The 27741-nt window shown below is 41.9% G+C and overlaps 1 protein-coding gene across 1 annotated transcript; it reads right to left on the bottom strand.

Annotated features, from left to right (window-relative positions):
* Nucleotides 1–8493: 8493 nt before the first annotated feature.
* Nucleotides 8494–27511, bottom strand: SCG5 (secretogranin V). The gene is made up of 5 exons (XM_056851331.1): nucleotides 27279–27511; nucleotides 17429–17578; nucleotides 13322–13434; nucleotides 10506–10559; nucleotides 8494–8971 (listed from the first exon to the last, which is right to left on the bottom strand). The coding sequence occupies exons 1-5, from the start codon at nucleotides 27490–27492 to the stop codon at nucleotides 8876–8878; spliced, it is 627 nt and encodes a 208-aa protein (XP_056707309.1). The 5' UTR covers nucleotides 27493–27511; the 3' UTR covers nucleotides 8494–8875.
* Nucleotides 27512–27741: the final 230 nt, after the last annotated feature.

Here is a 27741-nt window from a genome sequence, read left to right as displayed (position 1 = left end):
CAACAGTGGCCAAACAGATGCCACAAGGAAGTCAATAAGCAGGGGTTGCAGACAACAGCCCTCACTTGCTAATTGCTTCCCCCAACATCTGGGTCCTATTTGTCATTCATGGCTAACAGCCAATGAGAGATCTATCTTCCATAGATCTGTCCAATTCCCTTGTACATTCATTTAAGCCAATGGTCATCAATGTATTTAGGGTTGCCAACCTCCAGGTGGTAGCTGGAGATCTCCTGCTATTACAACTGATCTCCAGCTGATTTTCTCCAGCTCAGTTCACCTGGAGAAAATGGCCGTTTTGGCAATTGGACTCTACGGCATTGAAGTCCCTCCCCTCTCCAAACCCCACTCTCCTCAGGCTCCGCCCCCAAAACCTCCTGCTGGTGGCGAAGAGTGACCTGGCAACTCTAAATGCATCTCATAGTAGTAAGTTCCACAAGTCAACTATTCACTATTCAAAGTGTGGTCCTTGCCTGGATATGGCACTCTCAGGTACTGGTGAAGTCTGGGCAGGTGTTACTTGAAATATATGTTGGGGGTGAGGTACAGTACTAGTCCTTATACTCTCAGCGCATAAAAAGGAAGGGAGCCCCAATTGCACAAGGATTCTCCGAAAGCTGGAACAAGCTGTCATAGTCACTACCTTCCTTAGGATCTCTACCTTATAGACAGCTAGCCTGTTTGGATTCCAATATAGCTGCAGCTGATTTCCACCCCAGTGCTATCTGCTGTCTTTCTTCCTTGCTCACTTACTCTGGGCACAAATAAAGTTGATAAACAATGAATTCCCAGAGCCCTCATCTTTCAGACTGTGGCAAGATGTTTTACTTACAATTGTTTCATAATAAACATACTGACAAAAATGTGTCTGCTGAAAATAATGGGGAGATTTAGAGGCATGTATGTTTTAGAGCAAACCCTGCAAAAAGAAGGAGCTCTCCTCACACTCTAATCCATAAACAAATTGAATTAAACAATCAATCACTTATTTCTAAAAATGTGGCCATTTGTGGAGAAGGATGCATAGTTTGTGTGTGTGTGTTTGTAATCATATATGCGCACTCAGCACAATTATCATATTTCCCTGATTATGGTAAAATGATCTCCGCTTGACAATGCCTAGATTTTAATCTCTCTTCAGAAATATTTGAAACTAGATTAAAATCTAGGCCTTGTCAAGCCAGAGTCTTCATCTGGGATATAATTTGATAAAATGAAAATGGATAAAATTTCACACATCAATACAATTTATGGGTTGGGTCCAGACTCCAGCACAAAATTTCCATGTGCTAGTGCTCTTTTGCATGTGGAAACTCAAGAAAAAGATTGCAATAGTCACTTGCACTTACTGTGTGCCCACCAGTGTTTCTGTTTGTGCAAGATCTTGTGCAACCAGTTTCTGGGCAGTGTAACACGCAGGGAGGAATGTACTAGGTTTGCAAAAGATCTCGTCCAAGCAGAACAGCACGAAGTCCATTTATGATTCCACTTGTGCATCGCTGGATCCAAGCCAGTAAGTGAAATATTTTATGTGCTATATTTAAAATAAAATCTGAATGCCATACACATGAGAACTGCAATCATACCCTTCTTCGGAGCTCTATATGTCCAGTATACCTACAAAGCTCCTGCCTGGGTGTACTTCCTTATTTATTTCAGCAGAGGGAGCAGCAATCAGAATTCCAGTGTTTCTGCATCTGTACAAGTGTATTTCTGCTTCCCAACATTCTCCTGGAGAAAATCCTGACTGAAGATGCAGTATTGACTTCTTAAATAATACTCTCAGCACTTGGCACAAAATCAGCAAAATATATGGGGGAGGGGTCAGTGGGAAAGACCTATCTCTACATAGGATGGAGATGAGCAAATGCAGTGGTGTTGGCTGGTTTTGCTTTTATTAATCCAAATATACAAAAGATGCTATGATATAACTTCCGGGTTGAGTCATATGATAATATAATCCATATTTGCTATATCAAATATTACCTATTTTATAGGCAAACTTTCATCTCTTTCATTCTCATCTGGTTTGTTCTTTTTCCAGTACAGAACAAAGGTTGCCAATTTTTAATATATCTTTCTTTGATGAATTGTTTCCTTTCCCCATGTGTCTATGTACAATTATTTTATCCATGATAAACCACACCTTATCTCTGTGCATGCGTCTTGTTTTCAGCACTGAATTAACCATGTTCTAGTTAAACTAGTTCTGTAAAATAATTCTTATTGAGATATTTACATTTTATATTTAGAACTTTGGGAAATAACCCAACAGAGCGATCACATGGTATATTACTCTTTACTGTTTCCTCTAAAGTCTTAAATTAAGCCACAATGTTGTAGCAATTGGACATCACAACCAGATGTGGGGAAAAGATCCTGCCTGCTTGTTATACCTCCAGATTTTTGAGGCTGATGGAGTAATTTTTGTTTAGTTGTGTTTTGATAATGGAAGAAAATTAAAGACTTGATTCCAAGATTTTGTAGAAGAAGTTCAAAAAAGATAGAGGCAAAGGTGTTAGCCAAATTGCCCTTTAACTTGGGGAATTAGTAAGCAAGATGGCAAATTACAATATTTATTTCTATAGCGGTTTCGCAACCTTTGTATACCAGAGCCGGTAACTGTGACCTTTAAATAAAGACAGAAGGAATGGATTCCAAATCAAATTGAGTTTATGTAGTTTTCAATCAAATCAGTGTTGCATACACACAGAGAGAGAAATCTAAGAAATTCAAAGAGAGGAGTACAAGCACAGATGCCAACGTGGCAGGGATCGTTGGTGGGGTGATATCTACCTTCTTGAAGTGGTGTTGTCCAAGTTCACGTAGACTAAGACAGAGTGGAAAAATGAGCAAGATGGGGCAAGGGGTTCCTGTGGACTTGACCAGCAAGGCGGGAGGGAGTGTGGTCAGGCGGCGCAAAACCCAAACCAACAGAGTAACGGCAAAGGTGCCAGGAAAGACCTAAGGTGGCATAATGGGCTGGGGGCACCCCAGATATACTGTTTTTCTGGGGGCGGGGAGAGGGGGTTTACCCCTCCTAGGTTCCCAGGTGACAAAAGGTGACAAAAGAATTAATCTGTGGCTACCGGGGTGGGGTAGTGAGAATTTGGAAATCTATTCTAATTCCAATGGCTTTTGCAACCCGGGAGGAACCGGGAGATCTCTGCTGAAGTGATTAACGTTCTGGAACAATAGGTGCGATCTCTGCAAATGTCCGGGGATCGCTGCTGCATAGCTGGAGGAACGACTCATCGCTGTTATCAGGATCGCTGCTGACTGTCCATTAAGCTGCGGATGTTGCAATGGGGAAGGGGGGGTGTTGGCACTGACTACGTGACTGTCTTCTTTCCACGACATAACTGCAGCTGGAACAGTGATTGCACAGGAACATGGAGTCTCTCAGGTTCATTGGAGGCTGCCCTTGCATTGGTTTCCTAGCTGCTGGCTGCACGGAGCTCGCAGGAGCGGCCGTGAAAGTTTTAACGGAGCGCACAGCGGCCATCCCGTAGCATTTGGGGCGCACGCGCAGCTGGAACAGTAGTCGTGTGCCTGCATAGCGGGTTGCCAGGTCCAGTCCGGGAGTTTAGGCAGCCCGTATGCTATCAGAGGTGATGCCGTGAAGATACTGAGGCAATTCAGGCATCAGGGACCAGAGGAGACAATGAGCAGAATGGATTAGGACAGCAGAAGAACTTCAGGTTGTAGAAGGTGGTAGAGTGGAAAATTACGAAATAATGAGGAAAGGGATTGCATGTCAGATTGTGTCAGGTGACTAAGAAAAGCCTCCAAGATGTTGTTAGTTTCCTGCATAACTTCAAACAAGTTACCTTGCTAGGGTTGCCAGTTCCAGGTTGGGAAATTTCTGGAGATTTTAGAATGAATCCTGGGGAGGATAGAGACCGAGGAGGAGGAGAAGAGCTGATTTTTATATGCCAACTTTCTCTACCACTTAAGGAAGAATTGGCTTACAATCACCTTCCCTTCCCCTCCCCACAACAGACACCCTGTGAGGTAGGTGGGACTGAGAGACTAGCCCAAGGTCACCCAGCTGGCCTTATGTGTAGGAGTGGGGAAACCCACCCGGTTCACCAGATTAGCATCCTCCGCTCATGTGGAGGAGTGGGAAATCAAACTTGGTTCTCCAGATTACAGCCCACCGCTCTTAACCACTACACCACGCTGGCTCTCAGTGGGGTACAATGCCATAGAGTCCACCCTCCAAAGCATCCATTTTCTCCAGGGGAAATGATCTCTGTAGTCTGGAGATGGACTGCAACTCTGCGGGATCCCCAGGTCCCACCTGGAGGCTGGCATCCCTCCGTTCTGTGCTTACAATGTATTCATTCATTTCACCTAGAGACAAAAATTCTGTCATGAGGACCAAGGATAGGCTAACAAGGGCAGTGACAAAGCCTTCGAGGGAAGAATCAGAGCAGCCTGTTGCATGCCTTTGGCTTTAAATAATAAATCCTAATTTCACTCTACAGGGAATGCTGTGCCACCAACTCTCACTGCTGTTTTTGTTGGAGGAGAGGATGAGGTCAGACCATCTTTCTCTAGAAAGCAATTATTTGTCTTTGTATTGGAAAAATGAATTTGATGACCCCAATCTTTCAAGAGTGGAGTGACCTTTAACCCTCCCACTTTCCCTCATGCCCTCAAAGCTAAAAAAAACTGGATAGCACTTGCTGAGCGAGATCTTCAAAGTTCTGTTGGCTACAATTGCTGATGTTTCTGCAATGGCATTTACTATCATTTAAGATCTGTAATGCTCCCATGTGTTCAGCACATGGCTACCAGATAGTTCTAAAGTGAGGAACTACACAGTCTATGGAAAGCAGTTGCTGTCATAAATAAAAGGAGCATGGGCAGTTACTACAGACTTCCTTCTCATGGTGAATTAGGCGAAAGCGCAGGAATTTGAACCAATTCTTCAACTAACGTCAGCAAGCTTCAGCAGGGAAATGCTGGCATGGTACTTATGTCAGAGGAGAATTATGTGCTTTTACTCTTGCTTGGAGAAACAAATTTATCCAGTTATACTCTAAGGTGCTTAAGAACTACACAAATTGAAATACTGCCTACTTAACACATCAGCTCCATCTTTATTTATTCCAGTGCTAAGTATACCTAATGGACAAAGTAAAGGTAAAGGTAGTCCCCTGTGCAAGCACCGGGTCATTCCTGACCCATGGGGTGATGCCACATCCCGATGTTTACTAGGCAGACTACGATTACAGGGTGGTTTGCCATTGTCTTCCCCAGTCATCTACACTTTACCTCCAGCAAGCTGGGTACTCGTTTTACCGACCTCGGAAGGATGGAAGGCTGAGTCAATCTTGAGCCGGCTACCTGAAACTGACTCCCATCAGGATTGAACTCAGATCGTGAGCAGAGTTTTTGACGGCAGTACTGAAGCTTACCACTCTGCGCCATGGGGACAAAACATAGTAATAATTCATCATAGTGTGTGTATGTACATAGAAGTGTCCCATATGAAGCTGCCTTATAATGAGTCTAGCTATTGGCTATTGGTCCATTTAGCCCAACATTATGTATTTTGACTGCCAGAGATTCTCCAGGGTTAAAGACAGAGAAAAGGACTTTCCCACCACCTGCTACCTGAGATGCTTTAACTGGACATGTCGGGGTTGAATCTGCGACTTCTGCATGCAAAGTGTGTACAAATTATTGTGATGTATGCAATGAACCGGGTGTGCCAATGCATCTACCATTAACCTATGGCCCCTCCATACACAGATGGGTCCCCAGTCTTGGGATTCTCTTGGTCACATTGTTATGCCTGCATTGTCATGTAGTGAAGATGTCTGGAGAAAGCTTTTTTATCAGCTTCCCTGAATGAGATGGTGTGGCATTTGTGATTCTGAACAAGTACCATTTACTCATTCATTTGTAAAATCTTAAAGCAAGATTCCATTTACCAGGCACAGGCCGGCACAATCTGAACAACATTCACCTATCTTCGTTGCAGTGCTCAGTGACCGCTAATAATCCATCCAACGCGGCTGCTGCTGCTGCACAGGGCTATGTTCCTGCAAGTGAATGAGTTCAAGGGTTATGTGACAACCTACTCCACTTAGAATGGAGGGGCTCCACCTCCCCCATCAATATGTCCTGTCTGGGGGGAGCCCAGCAATCGAATGAGCTTACAGCCCAGTGCAGAGCTGAAAACTTGGGCTCCCTCCCCTGGCAGCTCTCCTGGGGTACTCCCCATGTACCAATCCCCCTTGAGTGCGAGGGGTCAGGGTGCCAGGAGGTCACAGATCCTGCCACCCCCAACTCAATGGCAATGCTGCTGGGCTCAGGTGAGGGAGGTGGCATTGCTGGGGCGGCTTCCAGCCACAAGCAAGGGGAACGGGGGAAGCGGATTTGGGGAACAGGCCCCTGCTTACCTGTCATTGTGTGGGTGCCCCTTTGGGTCGGGCCTCTGAAGATGGAGTACCCGTTAGTTGACTAAATGCAGCCATGCCCCTGGCCGCCCATAACCATGCCAGTGCAGAGGCCTATGCCTCCACTGCACTAATGGGCAGCTGTTGTGGTGCTGGGATGGCACCCGAGAGTGGTGGAATTGCACTTCCCCCCCCCCCTTACGATTGCATTGTTCTATGTGACCTTTCTACCCAAATAGGGTCTCTAAGGCAGTGAACATCAAATCATTTCAACACTAAAAACCTGTAAAATAAGGTTTATATACAATAATTCAATAGAAACATATAATCCAGGAAGGCGGTCAATAACAATTATTGGGGGCATGCCAGCTAAACCAAACAAAACATCTTCACCTGCCAGCAGGCAAAATAGAGGGAGACAGACAAATCTCCCTGGGAAGGGATTCTAAAGTTTTGGTGCCATAACCAAGAAAGCCTTTCTTGGGATTCCACCCATCTAGACTCTAGACTCAGATAGCAGGGGCACCCAAAGCAGGGCCTCCGAAGACCAGAATGGACAGATTGGTTAATATGGGAAAATGCAGTCCTTAAGGTATGCTGGCCTCAAGGACCACCTCTCTCAGTATGAACCCATGCGCCAACTTAGGTCTTTCTGTGGTTTTCTCCTGAGTGTTTTTCCCTGAAGTCATAGACTGAACACACTGTTTCTCAAACAATCAGAAGATGTCAAGCAGATTCCTGTGTTGGCACAATTTCAGAGGCATTGTAAAGCCTTTCCATTTAAAGAGGATGTTGAGAGTAAATGGTGAACAGGAAATAATGCTGTACAGTTATGTATGTGTTGTACAGTTAGATTTAAGGACCTTTTTGCTTTTATTTATTGTGGTTTTAATATGCTTTTGTGCAGTGAGGTATATTCCTGCCCCTGTAAACTGCCCTGAGCTGTAAACTGTATGATGATGGAAAATGTGAGGTATAAATATTTTTAAAAATAAGAACAAGAAAAACATTTCTATTCATCCAGCTTTGTTGATTAAGCACTGCATCATTGTGCTACCTCTGCTGTGACGTTCACTACTGAGAGTTCTATGTGCTATTAAAAAATTCTTCCCTTCTTGCCTAAAGTTTCCAAATATGTATGGAAAATTGTAGTGCTCACCTAATACCAACTGGGTTTTACTTTAAGTATATAGTGAGGCCTACAAAGTTTGCACACTAGTTTTTTCCTAGCAACAAAGAAAAAAAGTGGTGATTTGATCATAATTCTCTAGTTTCCCTGGCAATATGAAACTCAAGATTGCTAGCTAACCCACGGAAAGAGGCCTTGTTGATTTTTAAAGGTTGCATAGTGTCTGGTTTACTTAGATACTCTGAGAAATATTAAATTATATATACAAATCTATTATCTATGCAAAATCAAGTGAATTCCCCAACATTCTGGTTCTATAACGGGGTGTTAGCTGGCCAAGTCTAGAAAGTTGCTTGCCTCCGAGTCTTAGAAGGGCTCGGTATGTTAATATTTAAGTCAAATAGGTATGGATTTCAGTGTCCAGCCATAATATCTTAAATAAGCCATGTGCATTGAAATGTGAAGTAAATGTCTTTCAAATGCAAGTGCCAGGATCAGTAGATTAGTTAGTAAAAATATCATAAAATAAAAGCTCATACCCCGCGAGAAATTTTGTTAGTCTTTAAGGTGCTATTGGACTCTTGCTCTTTTCTTCTGCTCGTGACAGACTAACACAGCTACCCATTGTAATAAAATAAAATATAAAGTATCATATGTAAATATAAAGTGTATGTTTTCCATATACTTTTTAAAAAGCTTTAATACTTTTTATCCCCAACAACTTTTTTGAATAAGGGTATCAGTTCTGAAAGCAGATAAAAGCAGTAACCAATGCTTCACTCTGTAGACTTCATTCACAGCTTCCAATTTTAAAATTTGACTTATAGCAACTATCACAAGCTGTTTTCTCAAAAAGCTTCTGAAACACATTTAAGTCTCCATGCAAATTCTGAAGATTGTTTTAATAAACACTGAAAGCAAACAACAAGAATCTGGACATTTATAGTGAGTTGGGCTATTACCTGTGAACAAAACCTAATAAGAAACTATTGTTCGCAAACGTCAAACATTACATAATGTAAATAAGCACAATAACTGGAAAACGTTAAAATAATGTTTCTCTTTACATGCTTCTTCTTAAAGCCATTAAACTCACATAGGATATTAAACTGATTAATTTTAAAGCTTGTTCCGGGTTTAAAGCAAAAACAACAACAAGGAATTATTGTCATAACATAACAGAAAGCAGAACTGGGTTTTCGTTTATTCAGAAGAACAAAAGTCATAAATGCAGCTGCTCTTCGGTGACAATTATATAAGTAATAAACATGCAGCAGCTAAATAAGGATTTGAAACAGTGATGATATATGAGGACGACACGGAGTCTCAGTGTTTACTCGGTCTCTTTGTCTTCATCTGAAAAATGTGGAGCAGACTTTTTTGCTACAACATTGTCCAGTCTCTGTCCTTGAAGATATGGATTCACACTCTGAAAAAAAATTTTTTTAAGGGATTAGGAATGAACTAGAATAGTTCAGGGAAATGAAGCCTCACAGAAATAGCCACTGGCCTTTATGCTGGTGTATCTTCGAGATACACGTGTATAGTCCAGCTATGCCCTTATGGATGGACACCCTATCCAAGTGGAAGAGATCCAGGAAGGTTTTATCTGATATCTGGACTGTCCTGATGTGCTCCCCATATCGCCGAGCATGCCGCCTTTTCTACTGTCACAGTGCCACCCAAATGTACAGTGTTGGCAGTAGGTGGATGAGTTGCAACCCTAGCAGAGGCTGGAAGCCAGTACATGGAAGGGATTGCAGCGTCTATGACAGCAGCTGCCGGGCACTTAGAGGGGCTGCTTGCTGTCACGAGGGACGTTGGGAATGGACAGGTGCACAGTGAGAGGCTGCTGGGGGACCTGTTGGTACTACAGGCCTCTGCATAACACCCTTCCAGCCCCCCTCCTGCTCCACCGCCAGCATGGGTGACCCAGGGGGTGGCCCGGGAGCAGCGCCCTCAGCAGCACGGCCACCAGTGAGCAGTACAACTGCACACTCTCCTCGATATCGGTCAGTACTCATTCCAAGGTGAAGGAACCCTTTGCACCATGTGGGCCGAGGGTGTGTGCCACAGACACGGAGCCAGCTTCCCTGACCATGCCCCTTCCCACCCCTGGGCTATGATGAGCACAGGGTCAGACTCTCAAATGTGTCGGCAAGAACACTAGCACCACAGCCATACTCAACATGCCCACTACACTTCATGTGCTACCTGCATACTGGTGATTTATCATGCTACTGGTATTTAGTAGAAAATGGTGATAGACAGATGTTACCTGAAGCACTTGGACTATAAATTATTGTCTCAGCAGTAGGCACCATATTTAGAAGTGTTGTATTTTTCTGCATTGTAACATATTATTTCTGTTTTATAGTCTATACTATATTATTGTACTGACGACATGTTTTATCCTGTTGTAAACTGCCCTGGAGCCCTGCTTTGGCAGGGAGAGGATGGCATATAAATTATTGTTGTTGTTATAATCATCACCTTGCTTCCTTCAGTTTAGCCTCTGCTGGGGCTGGCAATTCTGCCACATATTTGCACTGGGTGCAATTGGATAATGTAATCGGATAATGTAATCGTGCCTGATGCATAGAGGCAGAAGGAAAACCTGCCGTCAAGGGAGACATACCCCAAGTAGTGCAATTCACAAAATACCTTGGATCTTCTAGACTATGAAAGTAAATATTTTGGGGTATACGAGTGAAGTGTGCCCTTAATTTTAATTTGGTTTTAAAATATGCCTCGGGTATCTGAACATTGGGAAGTAGAACAAAGAAACTTTTGCAAAAAGTGCACTGCTTATCAGAAACATTCTCCTGAAGCAAAGCGTAGGTCCAGGTTTTAATACAGATGTACTAGTCTGAATAATTTCAACAATCTGATTTTATTTTGCATTCTTGACTGATCCTGCACTAAGACATTGAAATGAAAACAAGTTGTGTTATGAAAATTACCCTTTTCTTTCTTTTTGGTCCACCCTTCATTTTCTCAAATAGTAAATTCTTATTCTGAAAGAAAGGAGGGAAAATCATACAAGTATGGATCAAATTTTCTAACTCCTCTGTTCAAGCAAGACTGTGCCATCTAAATATTAGCATATGAAGATTTTGGAAAGAAGTTTAGAAGAGAATGTCATGTTGTTGGAAAGATATACCACAAGAAAACATTTGAATTACTGCAGCTCTTACTAAAATATTTTGCTATTCTTCTGGGATTCTCAGTGTCATCAACCATTATAAGTACAGGAATATATGATTATTTTAAGTTGCACAATGGTTTTAATCTTAACCGTTTTAGCAAGAGAAAAGTCAGAGTGGAAAAAACGCTCAGTGGTATAGTATATGCAAATTATCCTAGGTTCCATCTCTGTCTAACAAGATGTCAGGTATCAGGGATAGGAAAGACCTCAGCCTGACATCTTGGAAAGTCTTACCAGAGGAAACACTACTGGAACAGATAGACCACAAAGGTATGACTCTATATAGGGCAGCCTCATATATCACATTAAAACTTCATGGAAGACTACAATTTCCAGTGTGAAGAAAAACTTTCTTATGATGGACTCTTATTTCCAATGTTTTTAAAGAATTATTCTTACCTTATCAGCTCCCCTATTGATTTCCATATTTCATTCAAGCGGCTAAACATAATAAATGCGAAGAAGTTCTGTTCGCAGTCCTTTCAGTGCCTCTCCCTTCCCTCATTTAAATAGAACCCTAATAAAACTTCATTTTTGAAATATAACGGTTTGGTCTATAACATTTTTAATAGAGTGAACCTTTTAAAAACTGCCAAAAATTGCTTTGGCAGACAGAAGAGCTTTACAAAAATGAGAGAGAGAGAGAGAGATGACTATGACCACAGCCTTTTAAATGTTTCCACATACTGCTATATTTCAAATAAGGTCTGGAACGTCAGACACATGCTTAACAGATTTTATTTCAATTGAGATTACACTGTGGAACCCCCTCCCAAAAGAGTTACAAAATTAGACAACAGGAACTATATTTTAAGAGAAGCTATACTGTAGTAAGCCGAATGCTGTACAATGAATTTTTTATGAACTGGGTATCTGTTCTACAACAAAGTAGTGCAAAAGAGAAATTAACAAAGCCTTTGCTTCCAAACTGAAACTCTGATTTCTGAGGAATAAATATTTTAGAAGGCTAAAACCATCTATGCCAAGTGCTGTCTGTTTGGTACTTGCATGTTAATTTAAATCTCAAGTTCACATTACATATCTGTTGTCTGACCCCAGCTATTTCAGCTGGGCTGAGAGACAAGAGAAGGAAGATAAAATTTGGCTACAATCTGTGCACATTTACACATGGGAAAGCTTCAATTTAACACTAAAAAATACAGAAGAATAGATGTTTTCCTCCAGGAAGCTGAACATTACTTAGTTTCTCTGAACATACTGTTTTACCGAATAATTGTCTATAAAAGAAAAGGTTCTAGGTTTCATTTTAAAAGCTGCCCTTATAAAAGCTTAAAAGGTTCAACATTCAACAAAGATCATATTTTGTTTTGTCTGAAAATATTTTAAGGCCGTAACTAATGTTTAAATGAACTAGGCAGTGGTGTGCAGATAAGGTTATGAAATGTGATATAAGAATTTATTCATGTTAACGATGATAAATCTGGAACTACAGCAAATTTCATGCCATTTCTTCTGATCATAATTTCCCCCCTTTAAACCTGTCAGGACCTGGAATGGCCTCCTCATCTGAGCAGGGCTTGGTAGCAGACTCCTCCTCTGACAAAGACCAGTGTGCTCCAGAAACTCCAAACTCTGCCAAGGATCCCCTTATACCTGAGCACTTTGATTCAGGCAGAGGACCCTGCTCTGAGAGCACCTGTTAGGGTCAGACAACCATCCAGCCCTTAGATAAGCCATCCTATTAGCTATGAAGGGTCCAGCCTCAAACTAACAGCCCCTCAAGCTCCCCTCCACTAAGACTGCCAGAGAAGGTAGCCCATATGGAGGTAGTCCAGTATAGGAGAAACATCCAGCTTGTAGGCAATGCCAATGCCACCTAGCAAGATAGTAAGTCAAGAGGTAGGGGCTGTGTCTCAGTGGTAGAGCATCTGCTTGATATGCAGAAGGCAATTGAACTCTATGGCATTGAAGTCCCTCCCCTCCCCAAACCCGGCCCTCCTAAGGCTCCACCCCCCAAAAATCTCCCGCCAGTGGCAAAGAGAGACCTGGCAACCCTAGCGCCAGGCCAAAACATTTTGTTATTCACAGACTTTTAACTACAGGTTTGATCTTTTAGTCTGCTTTTAGTCTGAGATGTTTTAGGCTTCTGGATGTCTTAGGCTCTATATTTTTAGTGGCAATGATGAAGTTCTTATTATTTCAGTTTGTTCTATTTTGTGAGCTGCCTTCAACAGATCTCTGAAAAGGAAATATATATATATGTTTTAAATTAATTAATTAATCAGTTAAGGCTATCAGTATTCAAGCATGAATAGCCATTAGGCAGTGATGAACTGACCCCAAAACATTTTTTTTTTACAAGCGGTGAACATTTTCTGAGATAATGATTTTGTACATATAGATGGTAGAGTGAATCAGCACCTTTAATTGCATTCTGTTATCTAAGACCAAATCTACAATATGCTTGGCAGAATGGTTTCAGTAAATCAAAGTCTTTTAGGAGAAAGAGACTCTTAAAGTTTATTGAAATCCTTCCTTGGTAGATCAGCAATATCACATTCAACTGACAATGATTATTTGAAAATCTACAGCGCAAAGAGAGTTACTCACCCATTTGCCCATGCTGGGATAGTCATGTTCTGGATCAAACAGGTGTTGGTGAAGCTGGTATTCTTTGCTGAATTGTGCTGTATCAGGTGTGTTTTCAAGGCATCCATCATCAACTGCAAAAACATTGAGGGAAATCTGAGTTCCATTACAACTTGTAATAAATAACGAAGAACTTCTCATCAAGAACACATGCAATGAATTTTATCAAGGATGGGAGATTAGAATAACATTTTTTCTTGGCAATAACCCTCTTGGGATACTTTTTTACAATGTCAATAATATCTTAAAATAAATTAAATCAATGTCTTCCAGTAGGGTCATAGGTTAACAGTGCAGCTGGAACAAACTGTTGTTCATAAATTTATCCAGCATTTGTATTTGTAGTCATACACACAGCATATTTAAAACCATTATTTTGTAGTTGCTTGCCATTTAAAATGTAGATTCACAATCCTTATTTTGTTGCAAAGGCATAACTACTGAATGTCTTACCGTAACATAATAAGATTTTTTTCCATTACTCCGCTTGGAAATACCCAAGTAAAAAAAAAATCAAAGGACAGTTTCGGAATGAAATAGAATGGGAGATATTTATTTATACTCATGAAGTCTATCTCCTTGGTAAGAAAGGGACAATAACTGCAATTGGTAAGTGAATCACATGAAACTGCCTTATACTGCTTTGAACGATCAATGTCAATATTGTCTACTCAGACCGGCAGCCAACTTTCCAGGGTCTCAGGTAGAGGTCTTTCCCATCACCTACTTTGGGTGCGGTGGAACACAGGCAGGATGGTGCTGCTGCACTCGTCTTGTTTGTGGCTTCTTGGAGGCAACTGGTTGGCCACTGTGTGAACAGACTGCTGGACTTGGGCCTTGGTCTGATCCAGCAGGGCCTTTCTTATGTTCTTATGTTACTTGCCTGGGATCTTCTGCATGCCAAACAGATGCTCTACCTCTGAGCCACAGCCCCTCCCATTTATCTATAACAATTATTGGGTGAAAGGTCTAGTTGCCTGTCCTAGAAAAGGATCATGGACTCTTGCTTGTGGGACTGCAGGGGTGGGAACAGAGGCGATGCGGCTTTTTGCTGTCTCCTTGGTCGGTGGTGCAGCAGGCAATGGAGCCTGCTGCAGCTGCCCAGGCTCTCTGCTGCCTCTTCCCCTGGCATGGTCAATCAGGCGAGGCCTGGGCGCATAGTGGTCAATCAGGGGTGGCTGGGGAAGGGGTGGGTCCTGGCCGGTGGACCTTGAAGAGGGAACTTTACCTCAGGCCCGCCTGCCTGGGATAAAAGGGGCCCTGCTGTGCCACTTGGCCTCATGGCTTCAGGCAAGTCTTGATATACCACCCCTTCTAATTATGTTTTAGGAAAGGGGGGAGGCTTTAGCATAGTAGTAGGGGCCTACTGGTGAATGCTTTAGGTGCCAAAATGACTGAATCCAGCCAGAATATCTTGCTGTGGAAATAACAACTAAGAAAGACTGGTCTTTCAATAAGCCAGTCCACAAACCTAACTGAGGCAATTCCCTAATAAGTTTAACATGTAATATATTTTTATAGTATCTGCTTAGGCACAGACTGCAGATTATATTTAAATATCTCTGAAACCGCTATGCTTAGATGCTAGTAAGATACGATCTTCATTGAGAATGTATCCATGAAAGAGAGCAGCTTTACGCAGACAGCAGCAGTTTCTGAGGAATGCTCTCAATTTTCATATCTGGATGCATCATCTTAGCTGAACCACCACCACCATTTTTTGCTGTATTTATGAATCAAGGACAAAGAAAAGAGGCCGGAAACCTCCTTTTTTAATAAAATAATTCCACTGGAGTCATGATTTCAATCTTGATGTCTTAACCACTAACAGAATCTATTGGGGTAAACAAATGGGAGGAAAAAAATTAGAACGGAATGAGAGAGATCCAAGTCTATATTCAGAATTTTTAAAACTGAGTTGTCAAAAAGAAAATATAGATGCTATTTCTAAGGGAAGAAACTACACAACATTAATCTACTGCTATACACACCACAAGGAACTTGTGCTTGTATCTTATATCACATAGATTGGAACAAGGAAAGGATATCTCATGGAAGAAGAGTTGGTTCTTATACCCCGCTTTTTCTCAATCTTTAAGGAGTCTCAAAGCGGCTTACAATTGCCTTCCCTTCCTCTCCCCCCAACACACACCTTGTGAGGGAGGTGGGGCTGAGAGAGTTCTGAGAGAACTGTAACTAGCCCAAGGTCACCCAGCAGGCTTCATGCGCAGAAGTGGGGAAACAAACCCAATTCTCCAGATCAGAGTCCACCACTCCTAAACACTAGACCACGCTGGCTCACACTGGGATCTAAGAGATGGCTCCAAAAATACCACAAACAGACCTCTGCTCTAGAACAGATCTTTCCTGCTATCACAATCCATGCCTACCGAGCAAGAGAGAGACTACTTTCCAAAATGTTCGACTGGAGTTTTAATTTTTCTCCTTAGTCCCTTTACTTATTTTACCTCAGTAGAAATGAGACACCAGAGGCTTTTTCAAGTTAACAACCAAATAACAGAGATTTATTAAACACTGTACAAGAGATGGACTTAGAGGGAAAACGGAAGGTAGGTAAGGCATAGAACCAGAGCTAGTTTATAAGTTTTACTACAGAGAAGGCATAGATCTCAGATGGCTTAGTTAGTACAGGATTACAATTCTTAAATTCCCAAATTCAGTTCACAAAACTTCGAATAGATGTTCCTATTCAGACTCTGCTGCCTAGCTAACAGGAAAGTATGGAGATTATACAGTCTCTCTCTTCCAGAGAAGAAAGTATGGAGATTGTTCCTCAAATCTCTCTTCCAGTTCTCCCTATAGATCTACCCCACTTTGGGGGCAGTAATCCCTTAACAAAACCCCGTATCTGGAATATCTCCTTTCTAGAGCCTATTCTCTTTCAGTGACCTGAGAAAAGGACCCTTTCCTCCCAATCTCTGCCTGTCACTCCACAGGAGCCATCTCACAACTGCTTAGGCAAATCTGAACCCTCAGTTCCCGGAGTCAAAAACAACTACTGAACTCGCAGGTTACCAAAAAGCGACTCCCTACCTTTTTTCAGAAAAGCGAGCATGAGCTCCTTAGCTCTGACCACTCCCTGCCAGGTTTTTTTCTGAGCTTCTCTCAAAGATTAACTCTTTGTTCGTCACACCTGTCTCCTGCTGCCCCGTGTACCGTCTGAAAAGCTACTTCTGAGAGTTGAGAGACCCTGGGAAACACTGTGGGATGTAGCACAGACAGATCAGCTTGAGCAAGGAAATCCATGGAACTCATGGACACCCTCTCACAGCATGAGCAGAAGTACTACTTGCTCATGCAACAGTATCTTTGGATCCAACCCAATGCCTCTAATTTTGTCCGACCAACATGGCCATCAGCATCTGTCAGGAATGTCATGAATGAAAACAAAAACATTGTATGGAAACAGAAAAGATGTACTCATGCGGTGTTCTGGGAAATATCAAAAGCCCGGCAGTACTCAGCAGTTTCTAGTGGCTATGGCTATATTGTCCCACACAGTTCCTTATCGTTCCTTACCCCTACATGGTCTCCAATTAGGGTTTGTCAACATCAATGTGCAGCCAGGAGATCTCCCAGAATTAGAACAGACCAACAAACTACAGCAATCAGTTCCCCTAGAGAAAAATGTTGCTCTGGAAGGTGAACTTTATGGTATTATTCTCAACTGAAGTTTCTGCCTTCCTCAAACCCCTCCCTCCCCAGCTCCACCCCAAATATCCAGGAATTTTCCAACCCAGAGTTGGCAACCCTGTCTTCAGTATCTGTAACTTTCCCTACTTCTGCCTCTCTCTTTGCAAAAAATAAAAGATAAAGATTTTAAAAACCTGGATCTTGGAAGGAGAATGAATTGTGAAAAATAAGGAAAGATGCATATTTATTTATTCTGATTGGAGTATTTAGGTTATCCTTATGTAAAATGTAAATTTATTTTTAATGCAAAGGTACATAAAACCCTCCCTTTTTAACCCAGAAAATACTTCAAGTCAATGAACTTTAAAAAGTGTAACCCTTTTTAAGAATTGTACAGCAAATCTTGCAACTTACCTGTTTTTCCAACTGGGCAAGGATTTGGAGGATCAGGATATCCCTGATCTTCACTGAAATCTTTAGGTATATTGTCACCAGTTAACTCAGCAACAATATTTGGTATATTTCCATACGGGCCCAAGTGCTGCAGACCTTCATGTGCACCACCTAACAAAGACAAAACCAAAGATATGATTTTGCAAGTCAAAATCTCTGTTTATTTTTGCAACAGCAGAGCTAGGACATAGCATTAAGGCTGCAATTCTAAGAATACTTTCCTAGGAATAAGCTCAGTTGCACAAAATGGGTCCTACATCTAAGTAGGCCTGCTTAGGATTGCTCCCAAAAATTTCCTCTTTTTCCCTTCAATACCATTCTGTAATCACTTCTCAAACACCTCCTACTTTACTGCTACTGAAGTTCAAGTACATTAAAACTGGTTTCGAAAATAACATGGACCCAGAAAAAGAGGGTCTATAATGTCAAAACAAATTAGTAATGTGCCTGCACAAATAAGATTGGAGCTAGCCAGTTCTTTCTCAACCCTGGTGGGTTCCAACTACTGCAATGATACCTGGTTACAACAACAACTTCAACGAGGTAAATAATAGGAAAGCTTCATCTCAAAAGGGGTAGGAAATAATGACTGAGCTCCAAGCATGAAGCTTTAACATAACTAGGCCTTTTGTGCCTGCCAATTAAGCAGTAAGAGCTCACTAGTTACAGGCCCTTCTTCCTCAGGGTTTCCTGACTGTCAACATTAAACCATCTCTACTTTGAGCTTCAATCTGACAGCAAGCCTCCAAATCCTTTGCTCCAACTTGTACAGTCTTCACTGGTATGCTTCCAACTCTCATAGGCCTAGGTTGCCTGTGAGCAGAAGACCTCCCACCCTCTGCCCTCTTGGGGCAAAAATGGGTAACAAAACCAGAGGCATGCCACAGCATGTCACTTATAGTGCATAACCAGAAATTATATTAGTGCATTGGCATGATGTTTTAGGATTCTCTCAAAACTCTGTGATAAAACACAGTGTTTGGGGAGAATCCTAGGGCATCATGCTGACATGATGACATCACTTCCAGGTATTCACTGGAAGTAAAGTTTTTCTTTTGGCACAACTTCAATTTCCCCACCCATTTTTTCCCCTGCCAAGTGCCAATGGCCTGCAACCCTATGCCTGTTCCTGGCTGCAGTTTTCCCTCAGACCTCTTCTTTCTCTTTTCTCTCTTTCTCTGTCTTCTTCTTCTTTCTCCCCTCAGGAAAAAGGCAACTGTTTCTTAGGCCATAGCCAGTTTCAAGGTTACTGGAGATGCAGTCCCTAATCTCAGAGCCACCGTTACAGTTCCATGGGCAATAAATATATGAAGCAGGAACAGAATTTTTAATATGTGGGTATCTGAAATGATCATTATCTGTCTACAGAGACTTCTGAAGTTGAGACAATTATCCATTCATTGTGGGTAATCAGATAATGAACTAATAACAAGATATTTGTTATAGGAACTGTATCATTTTGCTAAATTACTAATGAAGAATATTCTAGTGATTATAGATCAATTCTGTCATACCAGAAACAATCACCAAATGAGAGCTGGCACAGCAGCCTTAGGTGTCAGGCTGAGATTACCGCACAGCACAGAGTGGGAAGTAGGATTGCCAATCTCCAGATGGGGCCTGGAGATCTCCCAGAATTACAGCTGATCTCAAGACTACAAAGAACAGTTGCCCTGGAGAAAATGGCTACGTTGGATGGTGGACTCTTTTAGAAGCAGATGTTGAGAAACCTCAGCAATGACTATCAACGGTCAATGAGGAGATGGGACTTCTCTTCCCAGTCCCAATTGTTAAAGCAGTCCCAGCTGCTTCTTTTGCAGCACTACTGAGGAATTGTGGGGGTGGGGTTTAAGATGGCAAAAGTTCTCACCTCAGCTTTCTGTTTGTCCTGCTGCAGTAGACAGTCTCTTTAGAGGCAGCAGTGGGCCCTAAATGGCTGGAATTTCATTAACAGATATTCTCTCTCACCAAGAAAACCAGAAAACTCCAGTTCTGCAAGGGAGACGAGGGCCCCCTGACATAAAAATCTCAGCACCTTCATCAAGTCACAAAGCCAAGGATTCACTGACAAAAGATGAAACGGTTGAACTACCGGTAGTACAACCCCGATACAAGAACGCAGTGCAGTTATCTCCTAAGTGCCATATTCTGTAGATATGGTGAAAAGAATATTGCCTGGTGTTCTGATTTTTTCCCTTCATGGAGCTGACTCCAACCACATGATCTCTATATGAATATAAATACAAGTCCTTCGATTGTTTGCTATTTCATGACCCCTAAATTAGGATTTAATTGTTCTGTAATATATTCCCCTAAGTATTTGGCTATGGTGATCTATATCTTTCACTTAGTTTGAAAAAGAGAGCCCATCAGACACCATCAATTCAGTTCCTCTACATTGTACAGATCTCGCTGCATCAGAACTCTGCCCACTAAGGAGAAGGAAAAAAAGGCACCTCACAGTCTCCATATATAGTTATTTACTGTATGTATATAGTTAAAATTTCAAGTGCCTGCCAAAATTTCCCTGGACTAAATACAAAGCAATCTTTTATACTAATACACATTATTGTTTCCTTCAGTTCAGCCCCCCCTTCTGCAGCTTCATTTCTCCCAGAAGACAGAGTCAATAAACCCCTGATTTTAATGCCTTATTTTTGTACTTTTGAGTGATTTCATAGTGTTTGCAAATCGTATTCCTTATAAACCTTCATGCACTGTTTACCTTGTAAAGGACCGGAGTGGCAGAAACAAAGTACTGACTGGTATATTGCAGACAGTAATTCAAACATGCCATTAATTCTGGTATTGTACTTTCGACATTAAGTCTTATGTGACAGTGCAGTTCCAGAATCAAAATAACACATTATAAACATGGTGCACTGTAAAACTAGGAAAGTTAACAGGAGACTGTCCTCTGGATTACACTGATAACAGCAGACAGGAAAGAATACAAAGGAAGGAACAGTGTAGCTAAGAAGTGGACAATCAACTATGCAGATGACTACCATTCCGCTGGCCTCAGCTCACCCACGGGACCCCCAGCCTTCTGGAGTTTATGCAGGCTGCCATGCAGTGTTCAGGAATTGTTAGTACAACATTCAGCTCTAGTAGCACCTTGGCAGCCACTAAGGATTCTCTGGAAGGGTCTATTTTAACTTGGGTGTTGAGGGATCATAGTGCTTTTCTAGAAGAGTGCTTTCATATTCTTCTCCAGTGGGATACAGTCATCCCTGGTTACAAACTGTATAGAAATGACAGGGAAGGGCGTATTGGAGGGGGTGTTGCTATGTATATCAAGGAAGGCATAGTATCTAATAAGCTAGAGACCATAAAAAGGGCAGACTCGTCCACAGAATCCTTATGGGTGACGATTCCGGGCCCCAAAGGAGATTTAGTACTGGGGACGTTCTATCGGCCCCCTGACCAAATGGCTCAGGGTGATCTTGAGATGGAGAATGAAATTGAGGAAGCATGTAAAGGTAATGAAGTAGTAATAATGGGAGACTTCAATTTCCCTCATATTGATTGGATAAATGTATGCTCCAGTCAAGCCAAAGAGATAAAATGTTTAGACATCCTAAATGACTGTGCCCTTGAACAGTTGGTCATAGACCCAGAGGGGAGGCGATCCTGGATTTAATACTCTGTGGTGCTGCCAGTGATTTAGTGTGGGATGTGGATGTAGTTGAGCCAGTTGGCAATAGTGATCACAATGGCATCAAATTTAATTTATATGTAAGTAGGAAAGTGACTGGGAAATCTCACACAATTACCTTTGACTTTAAAAGAGGGAACTTCTCTAAAATGAGAAAACTGGTAAAGAGGAAGTTGAAAGGAACAGTTAGGAGAGTTAAATCTCTTGAAAAGGCTTGGGGGTTACTCAAGTCCACATTACTAGAGGCTCAGCTAGCATGTACACCGCAGGTCAGGAAAGGTAGTAATAAGTCCAAGAGGTTACCACCATGGCTAAGGTGAAGGAAGCAATTAGAGAAAAAAAGTCTTCCTTCAGAGACTGGAAGGTCTGCCCAAACGAGGCGAACAGAAGCAAGCACAAACTTGCACAAAGGAAATGCAAGCAGATAATTAGAGATGCAAAAAAAGATTTTGAGGGGCATATTGCTAAACACATCAAAACAAACAATAAGAAATTCTTTAAGTATATTAGGAGTAGGAAACCAGCTAGGGAAGCAGCTGGACCATTGGATGACAATGGGAGTAAAGGAACTCTAAGGGAGGATAAAGCGATTACTGAAAAACTAAATGAATTCTTCTCTGTCTTCACTGTTGAAGATACAGGGCAGATTCCTTCTCCTGAACAGAGATTTTGGAGAGGGGAAAATGAGGAACTGAGGCAAATAGTGGTAACAAGGCAGGAAGTCCTAGAAAGTCTAGACAAACTGCAAACTAACAAGTCACAGGGACCAGACGGTATTCATCCTAGAGTTCTTCAAGAACTCAAATGGGAAATTGCTGAACTTCTAACAAAGATATGTAATATGTCCCTTCGATCAGTCTCTGTACCAAAGGACTGGAGAATGGCCAATGTAACACCCATTTATAAAAAAGGTTCCAGGGGGGACCCAGGAAATTACAGGCTAGTTAGCTTAACGTCTGTTCCGGGTAAATTAGTGGAAAGCATTATTAAAGATAGAATTCTCAAGCATATAGAAGGGCAAGGTCTGCTGGGCAAAACCCAACATGGCTTCTGTAAGGGTAGGTCCTGTCTCACTAACCTACTAGAGTTTTTTGAAAGGATCAATAAGCATGTGTACAGGAATGAGCCTGTGGATACTGTGTATTTGGATTTCCAAAAAGCTTTTGACAAAGTCCCCCACCAAAGACTGCTAAGCAAACTTCATAGTCACGGGATAAGAGGACAAGTCCTCTTATGGATTGAGAGCTGGCTGAAAAATAGGAAGCAGAAAGTAGGAATCAATGGTCAGTTCTCACAATGGCGGGATGTGAGCAGTGGGGTGCCTCAGGGATCTGTGTTGGGACCGGTGCTTTTCAACCTGTTCATCAATGACCTGGAGTTGGGGTTAAACAGTGAAGTAGCCAAGTTTGCAGATGACACCAAATTATTTAGGGTGGTTAAAACAAAATCGGACTGTGAAGAGCTCCAGAAGGATCTCTGCATACTGGAAGAATGGGCATTAAAATGGCAAATGAGATTCAATGTGAATAAGTGTAAAGTGATGCATATTGGGACAAAAAATCCCAGCTTCACATATACACTGATGGGATCTTTGCTGTCAGCGACAGACCAAGAAAGGGATCTTGGGGTGGTAGTGGCTAGCTCAATGAAGATGTCAACCCAGTGTGCGGCTGCTGTAAAAAAGGCAAATTCCATGCTGGCTATAATTAGACGAGGAATAGAGAATAAAACTGCTGATATCATACTGCCCTTGTACAAATCTATGGTGAGACCACACTTGGAATACTGTGTACACTGGATACTGGAATTCTGGTCACCACACCTAAAAAAGGATATTACAGAGCTTGAGAAGGTGCAGAAAAGAGCAACCAAAATGATTAGGGGACTAGAGCAACTGTCCTATGGGGAGCAGTTAAGATGCTTAGGGCTGTTTAGCTTGGAAAGAAGGCGGCTGAGGGGAGACATGATAGAGGTCTATACAATTATGCATGGTTTGGAGAGAGTGGACAGGGAGAAGTTTTTCTCCCTCTCCCATAATACTAGAACACGGGGTCATCTGCTAAAGCTGCAGGGTGAGAGATTCAAAACAGATAAAAGGAAGTATTTTTTCACACAACGCATAGTTAAATTGTGGAACTCCCTGCCCCAGGATGTGGTGATGGCTGCCAGCTTGGAGGGCTTTAAGAAAGGAGTGGACATATTCATGGAGGAGAGGGGTATTCATGGCTGTTAGTTAGAATGGATACTAGTCATGCTGCATACCTATTCTCTCTAGTATCAGAGAAGCATGCCTATTATTTTGGGTGCGGTGGAACACAGGCAGGATGGTGCTGCTGCACTCGTCTTGTTAGTGGCTTCTTAGAGGCACCTGGTTGGCCACTGTGTGAACAGACTGCTGGACGTGATGGGCCTTGGTCTGATCCAGCAGGGCCTTTCTTATGTTCTTATGTTCTCTTTCCCCAATCTGGAAGCCAGGCAACAACCTCCATCACATTCAAAACTTTTTCAAGTGATATAACTGCCACTTGAAATGTGTGGTATTTATGTGTAATGTTCATACTTATGTCTATGGCTGAACAATCAGTCATGATATAACTAGTGTGATGACACAAATTCAGATATTATGTATCTTGATGACTGGTAGCACTCTTCAGACAAGTTATTATAGAACCATGCCACTAACAAACCATCTTTCAACCCATGGACTGGAACCCTCAGGTGGGTTGAGAAACCCTTACTGTGGGCTTGTGAGTCCCTACAGAACCATCTTTTTAACCGTCTTTTGGAAGTACCTGTTGTATAACTAACAAGGGCACCATGCCTCTTGCATTTCTTTGCATGCAAGCTGAGAAGAGTAGCAGGACATCATGATGAGGTCACTGATTAATGAAGAGGATTCCTCCATGGCTCTGATTTTTGGCTTGTTTCTCTATATGGTATACCTCCTCGTACATGGATTACCTTTCCTATTCTCAGCTCAGAATCTGTTGCCCATGGCCCTGGCCTTGACACTGATGAAATTAAGACCCACTTCCTGTCACATGCCTACAGCTCAGCAGGTTCCATACTCAGTGGGTCCCAGGTCTGGAATGGTTGAAGACTCCTGCTCTACAGAATAGACAAGGAACTTTTATTTAAAGCAAACGTTTTTTAGACTGGTGAACTCATTTACCAAAGGAAGCTGAACAACCATCATTTGAAGTTTGGTTGGACAAAACAATGGAAAAAAAACACAATGGAGAACAAAGTCACTCTAGAGGGATGAAGAGCTGAGTAAGCCTGTTGGTATTCTCAGAAACTAATTTCTCAGAATGTGTGACACAGAATGTATCTGATTTTTTAAAAGTAATTTTAGTTTCAAAATGGGTCCTCAATAGCTTAATTGTGTTCTTTTAATAGCTTTCTCAAACATAAGCTGTTATATTTGAGAACAGACTTTTTTATTTCAGAGGCAACACAGATAAATTAGTTGCTGAATTATTACCTATATGGCTTATATTCTTGAAATGGAAAAATTACAGCCCATTCCTGAAGGGGGGGCAAACCTCCTTAGGAGCAGGCGTGACCCCATGCCTGCGTAGGTGCCACCTTTAGGCAGCTTCCACAGCCCTTTTGCCCTAAAAACATCCCCTTGAGCTGCGGCGGGGCTGCGCTACCTTTTTTTGTGGTGCAGCCTCACTGTTCCCTATGGGGCATTCCCCCCCTTTTTCCGTATTTTTTAAAATGCTTTTTTCCCTCCACAGCAGCAGGGAAATCTCTGAGGAGGCAGTGTGGCTGTGCTGCTCCTGGCCACCGCAGATCCACCCCCCCTTCAGGAATGTGCTCCCCGTCACACCTTTTAGGGTACAATCTTAAACCAATTATTCTTGAATAATCACTTTGCCCCAATATGTCAATTAAAGGTACAAACAAAACTGCAATAGTATATTAAAATAGTAAAAACAGCTAATGTCCTTGGCTTTTCCCAGGAAAGACTCCAAAATTACTTATCTGATTGGCACCAGCAAGGTATCATTCATAGTCCCAAGGTGTAGAGCACAAATTACACAGTCTTACATCACTTGCATATGGTCGTTGGAATTCAGTTTATAAAATATCTTTATATCCACTCCTGAATTACCATCCATTCTGAGATTAATGCTGACACAGGATTTTAGGAACAAACCACCAAGCTCTGGTCCTGCAATACAAACTCAATCAAAATGCTTGAGAGCTTTGTAACAGAATTGCTTGGCGGATGCTTGCTTTTCTGTGTTCAAACACTGCTTTATGGTTTTGTATCTCAACAGTTACTCACTGAACATTTATATTTGCTTTATAGTTTTTGTTTCACACCATCCTGCTTTAGATGGTCAAGTGACATCAAGACTGCATTCTGACATCATGCCACAATGTAATAAAACTCCAATACACTGGGGCAAGGACGAACGTGGCTTATTTGCCATGCATGCACCCCTTACTCCTTCCCTACAGCAACAGAACGCTAATTGAAAGCAAGCTCTCAATTGCCCATGGGGGTGAATAGAAGTGTGTTTTCTTCCTCTGCTTCAAGTCAGAACTCTAAATGAGGGACGAATCCCTGTTTGCACGGGGGAAAACAAAATCCAGTTTGCCCAAGTACCTGCATTTAGGCATCATGGAAAATTGGAGTTTGTTTTTACTGGAGTGTGCACTGCATGCAAGGAGGGAGACGTGTTGGGAACACTCAAGCCTATTGGGGTGAACTGGAATTCAATTACAGCTTAGTGTGATGTCTGAATGCAGCCCAAGCAAAGCAATGTGAAGTAACGATTCAGGAAGACCTTAGATAATGCAGTAATACTTTTTGTTCTTTTAAGGAGTTATAGCAAATCTTCAAAGGAAACCCAGCCAGGAGCAAATAAATTGTTGTTAACATAGAACTTTGATTTGTAACACTAACATCTTGGACGTTATTCCATTACACTCTTACAAAACGCATTTGGCTTCCAATTTGCACTGCACCATCTGCTGACTGAAGAGTATAAATACTCTTAAGTGGATTCCTAGAATTTCCACCCAGCACTCAACAGCCACCTAATGTCTAAGCAAGGAACAGCAAAGCATTCATTAAGGTCACCTTTTGAAACTTATTTTATTAACAAAGTTCTTTCCTGTATCATTCATAATGCCTAAAGTCATGCAAACAGAATCAGGCATGTTGCAGAGACTCCGTGCTAACTATGAGTTCACCTCAGTTCCGGAACAAGGCTTTTCCGAATTCTACTCAAAGAAGACTTGTTTGTTTTACTGAAAACTTGTCAGTTCCCTATGAGGAGCGGTTAAAATATTTAGGGCTGTTTAGCTTGGACATAAGACATGACAGAGGTCTATAAAAAGGGGAAACATGATAGAGGTCTATAAAATTATGCATGGTATGGAGAGAGTGGACAGGGAGAAGCTTTTCTCCCTGTCTCATAATACTAGAACGCGGGGTCATCTGCTTAAGCTGGAGGGTGACAGATTCAAAAATGATAAAAGGAAGTATTTCTTCACACAACACATAGTTAAATTGTGGAACTCCCTGCCCCAGGATGGGGTGACGACTGCCAACTTGGAAGGCTTTAACAGAGGAGTGGACATGTTCATGGAGGAGAGGGCTATTCATGGCTACTAGTAAAAATGGATACTAGTCATGATGCATGTCTATTCTCTCCAGGATCAGAGGAGCATGCCTATTATATTAGGTGCTTTGGAACACAGGCAGGATAATACTGCTGCAGTTCTTGTTTGTGGGGTTCCTAGAGGCACCTGGTTGGCCACTGTGTAAACAGATTGCTGGACTTGATGGACCTTGTTCTGATCTAGCATGGCTTTTCTTATGTTCTAGCAAGATGTGCTCATGAGGAATATAACAAGGGTTTAGGAAGTCATATTTGGCAAGAGCATCTTTGCCACAATGTGTGAAAAGAAACCATTCTTACCTTCTAATAAACATCCTTAGTACTATAGCCCTAATCAACAGAAACACTTGCAAATCAAATTAAACAAATGTTATAATCTAATACTAATTTGTACAAAATTTTTCATTGTTTTTTCATATAATTTGAATAATCAGCTGAAAAACTATAAAATAAATTACAAAATCTAATTATAACAAAAATAGTAATATAACTCAAAGTGATAAATATTCACCTTCAATGCTCTGTGGACCGACCAGATTCATTGCTTGGTGTGCAGGGTATTCAACTCGGGGTCTGGCAATGCCCAGTTGCTCCATTACCCCATGCAGAAGTCTTTGAATGTCAGCTTCAGAAACTCTGTCTGGTGTCCTAGGATTGTGACCAGAAGCCAAAGCTAGCCTAAAGGCCAGAAGAAGGAACACACTACAAAGCAAGGTTGTGGCCATGATGCTGTCAGTCTGTTTTGCAACCTGTGCCAATGCAACAAAGAAATCAATTAATGAAGACATGACCTGTCACATCCCTTTACTTTTCAATGGAACTGTCTATGGGAAAGTAAATAGACTGGTTTCTTAAAACAGGGCTAGGACTGATGTGTCCTGAAGGACAGCACATGGGCCTGGATCCCATGGAAAGCTTCAGGGATCATTTTGAGCTGCAGTGTAAGGGAGGAGGGAGAAAGTCCTATTCTGCTG

Source organism: Euleptes europaea, chromosome 6, assembly GCF_029931775.1.
Source record: "Euleptes europaea isolate rEulEur1 chromosome 6, rEulEur1.hap1, whole genome shotgun sequence".
Classification (NCBI taxonomy): Eukaryota; Metazoa; Chordata; class Lepidosauria; order Squamata; family Sphaerodactylidae; genus Euleptes; species Euleptes europaea.
Note: the sequence above shows the minus strand (reverse complement) of the source record. Positions and strands in the feature narration are given on the sequence as shown.

What these genes read in the sequence shown, in the direction of transcription:
- SCG5 (XM_056851331.1), bottom strand. Translation starts at nt 27,492, where the DNA reads ATGGCCACAACCTTGCTTTGTAGTGTGTTCCTTCTTCTGGCCTTTAGG. An exon ending in CGGTCCACAGAGCATTGAAG is followed by an intron (nt 17,579 to 27,278) that starts GTGAATATTTAT and finishes TGTCTTTGTTAG; the next exon opens with GTGGTGCACATGAAGGTCTG. An exon ending in GACCAAAAAGAAAGAAAAGG is followed by an intron (nt 8,972 to 10,505) that starts GTAATTTTCATA and finishes ATTTTTTTTCAG; the next exon opens with AGTGTGAATCCATATCTTCA.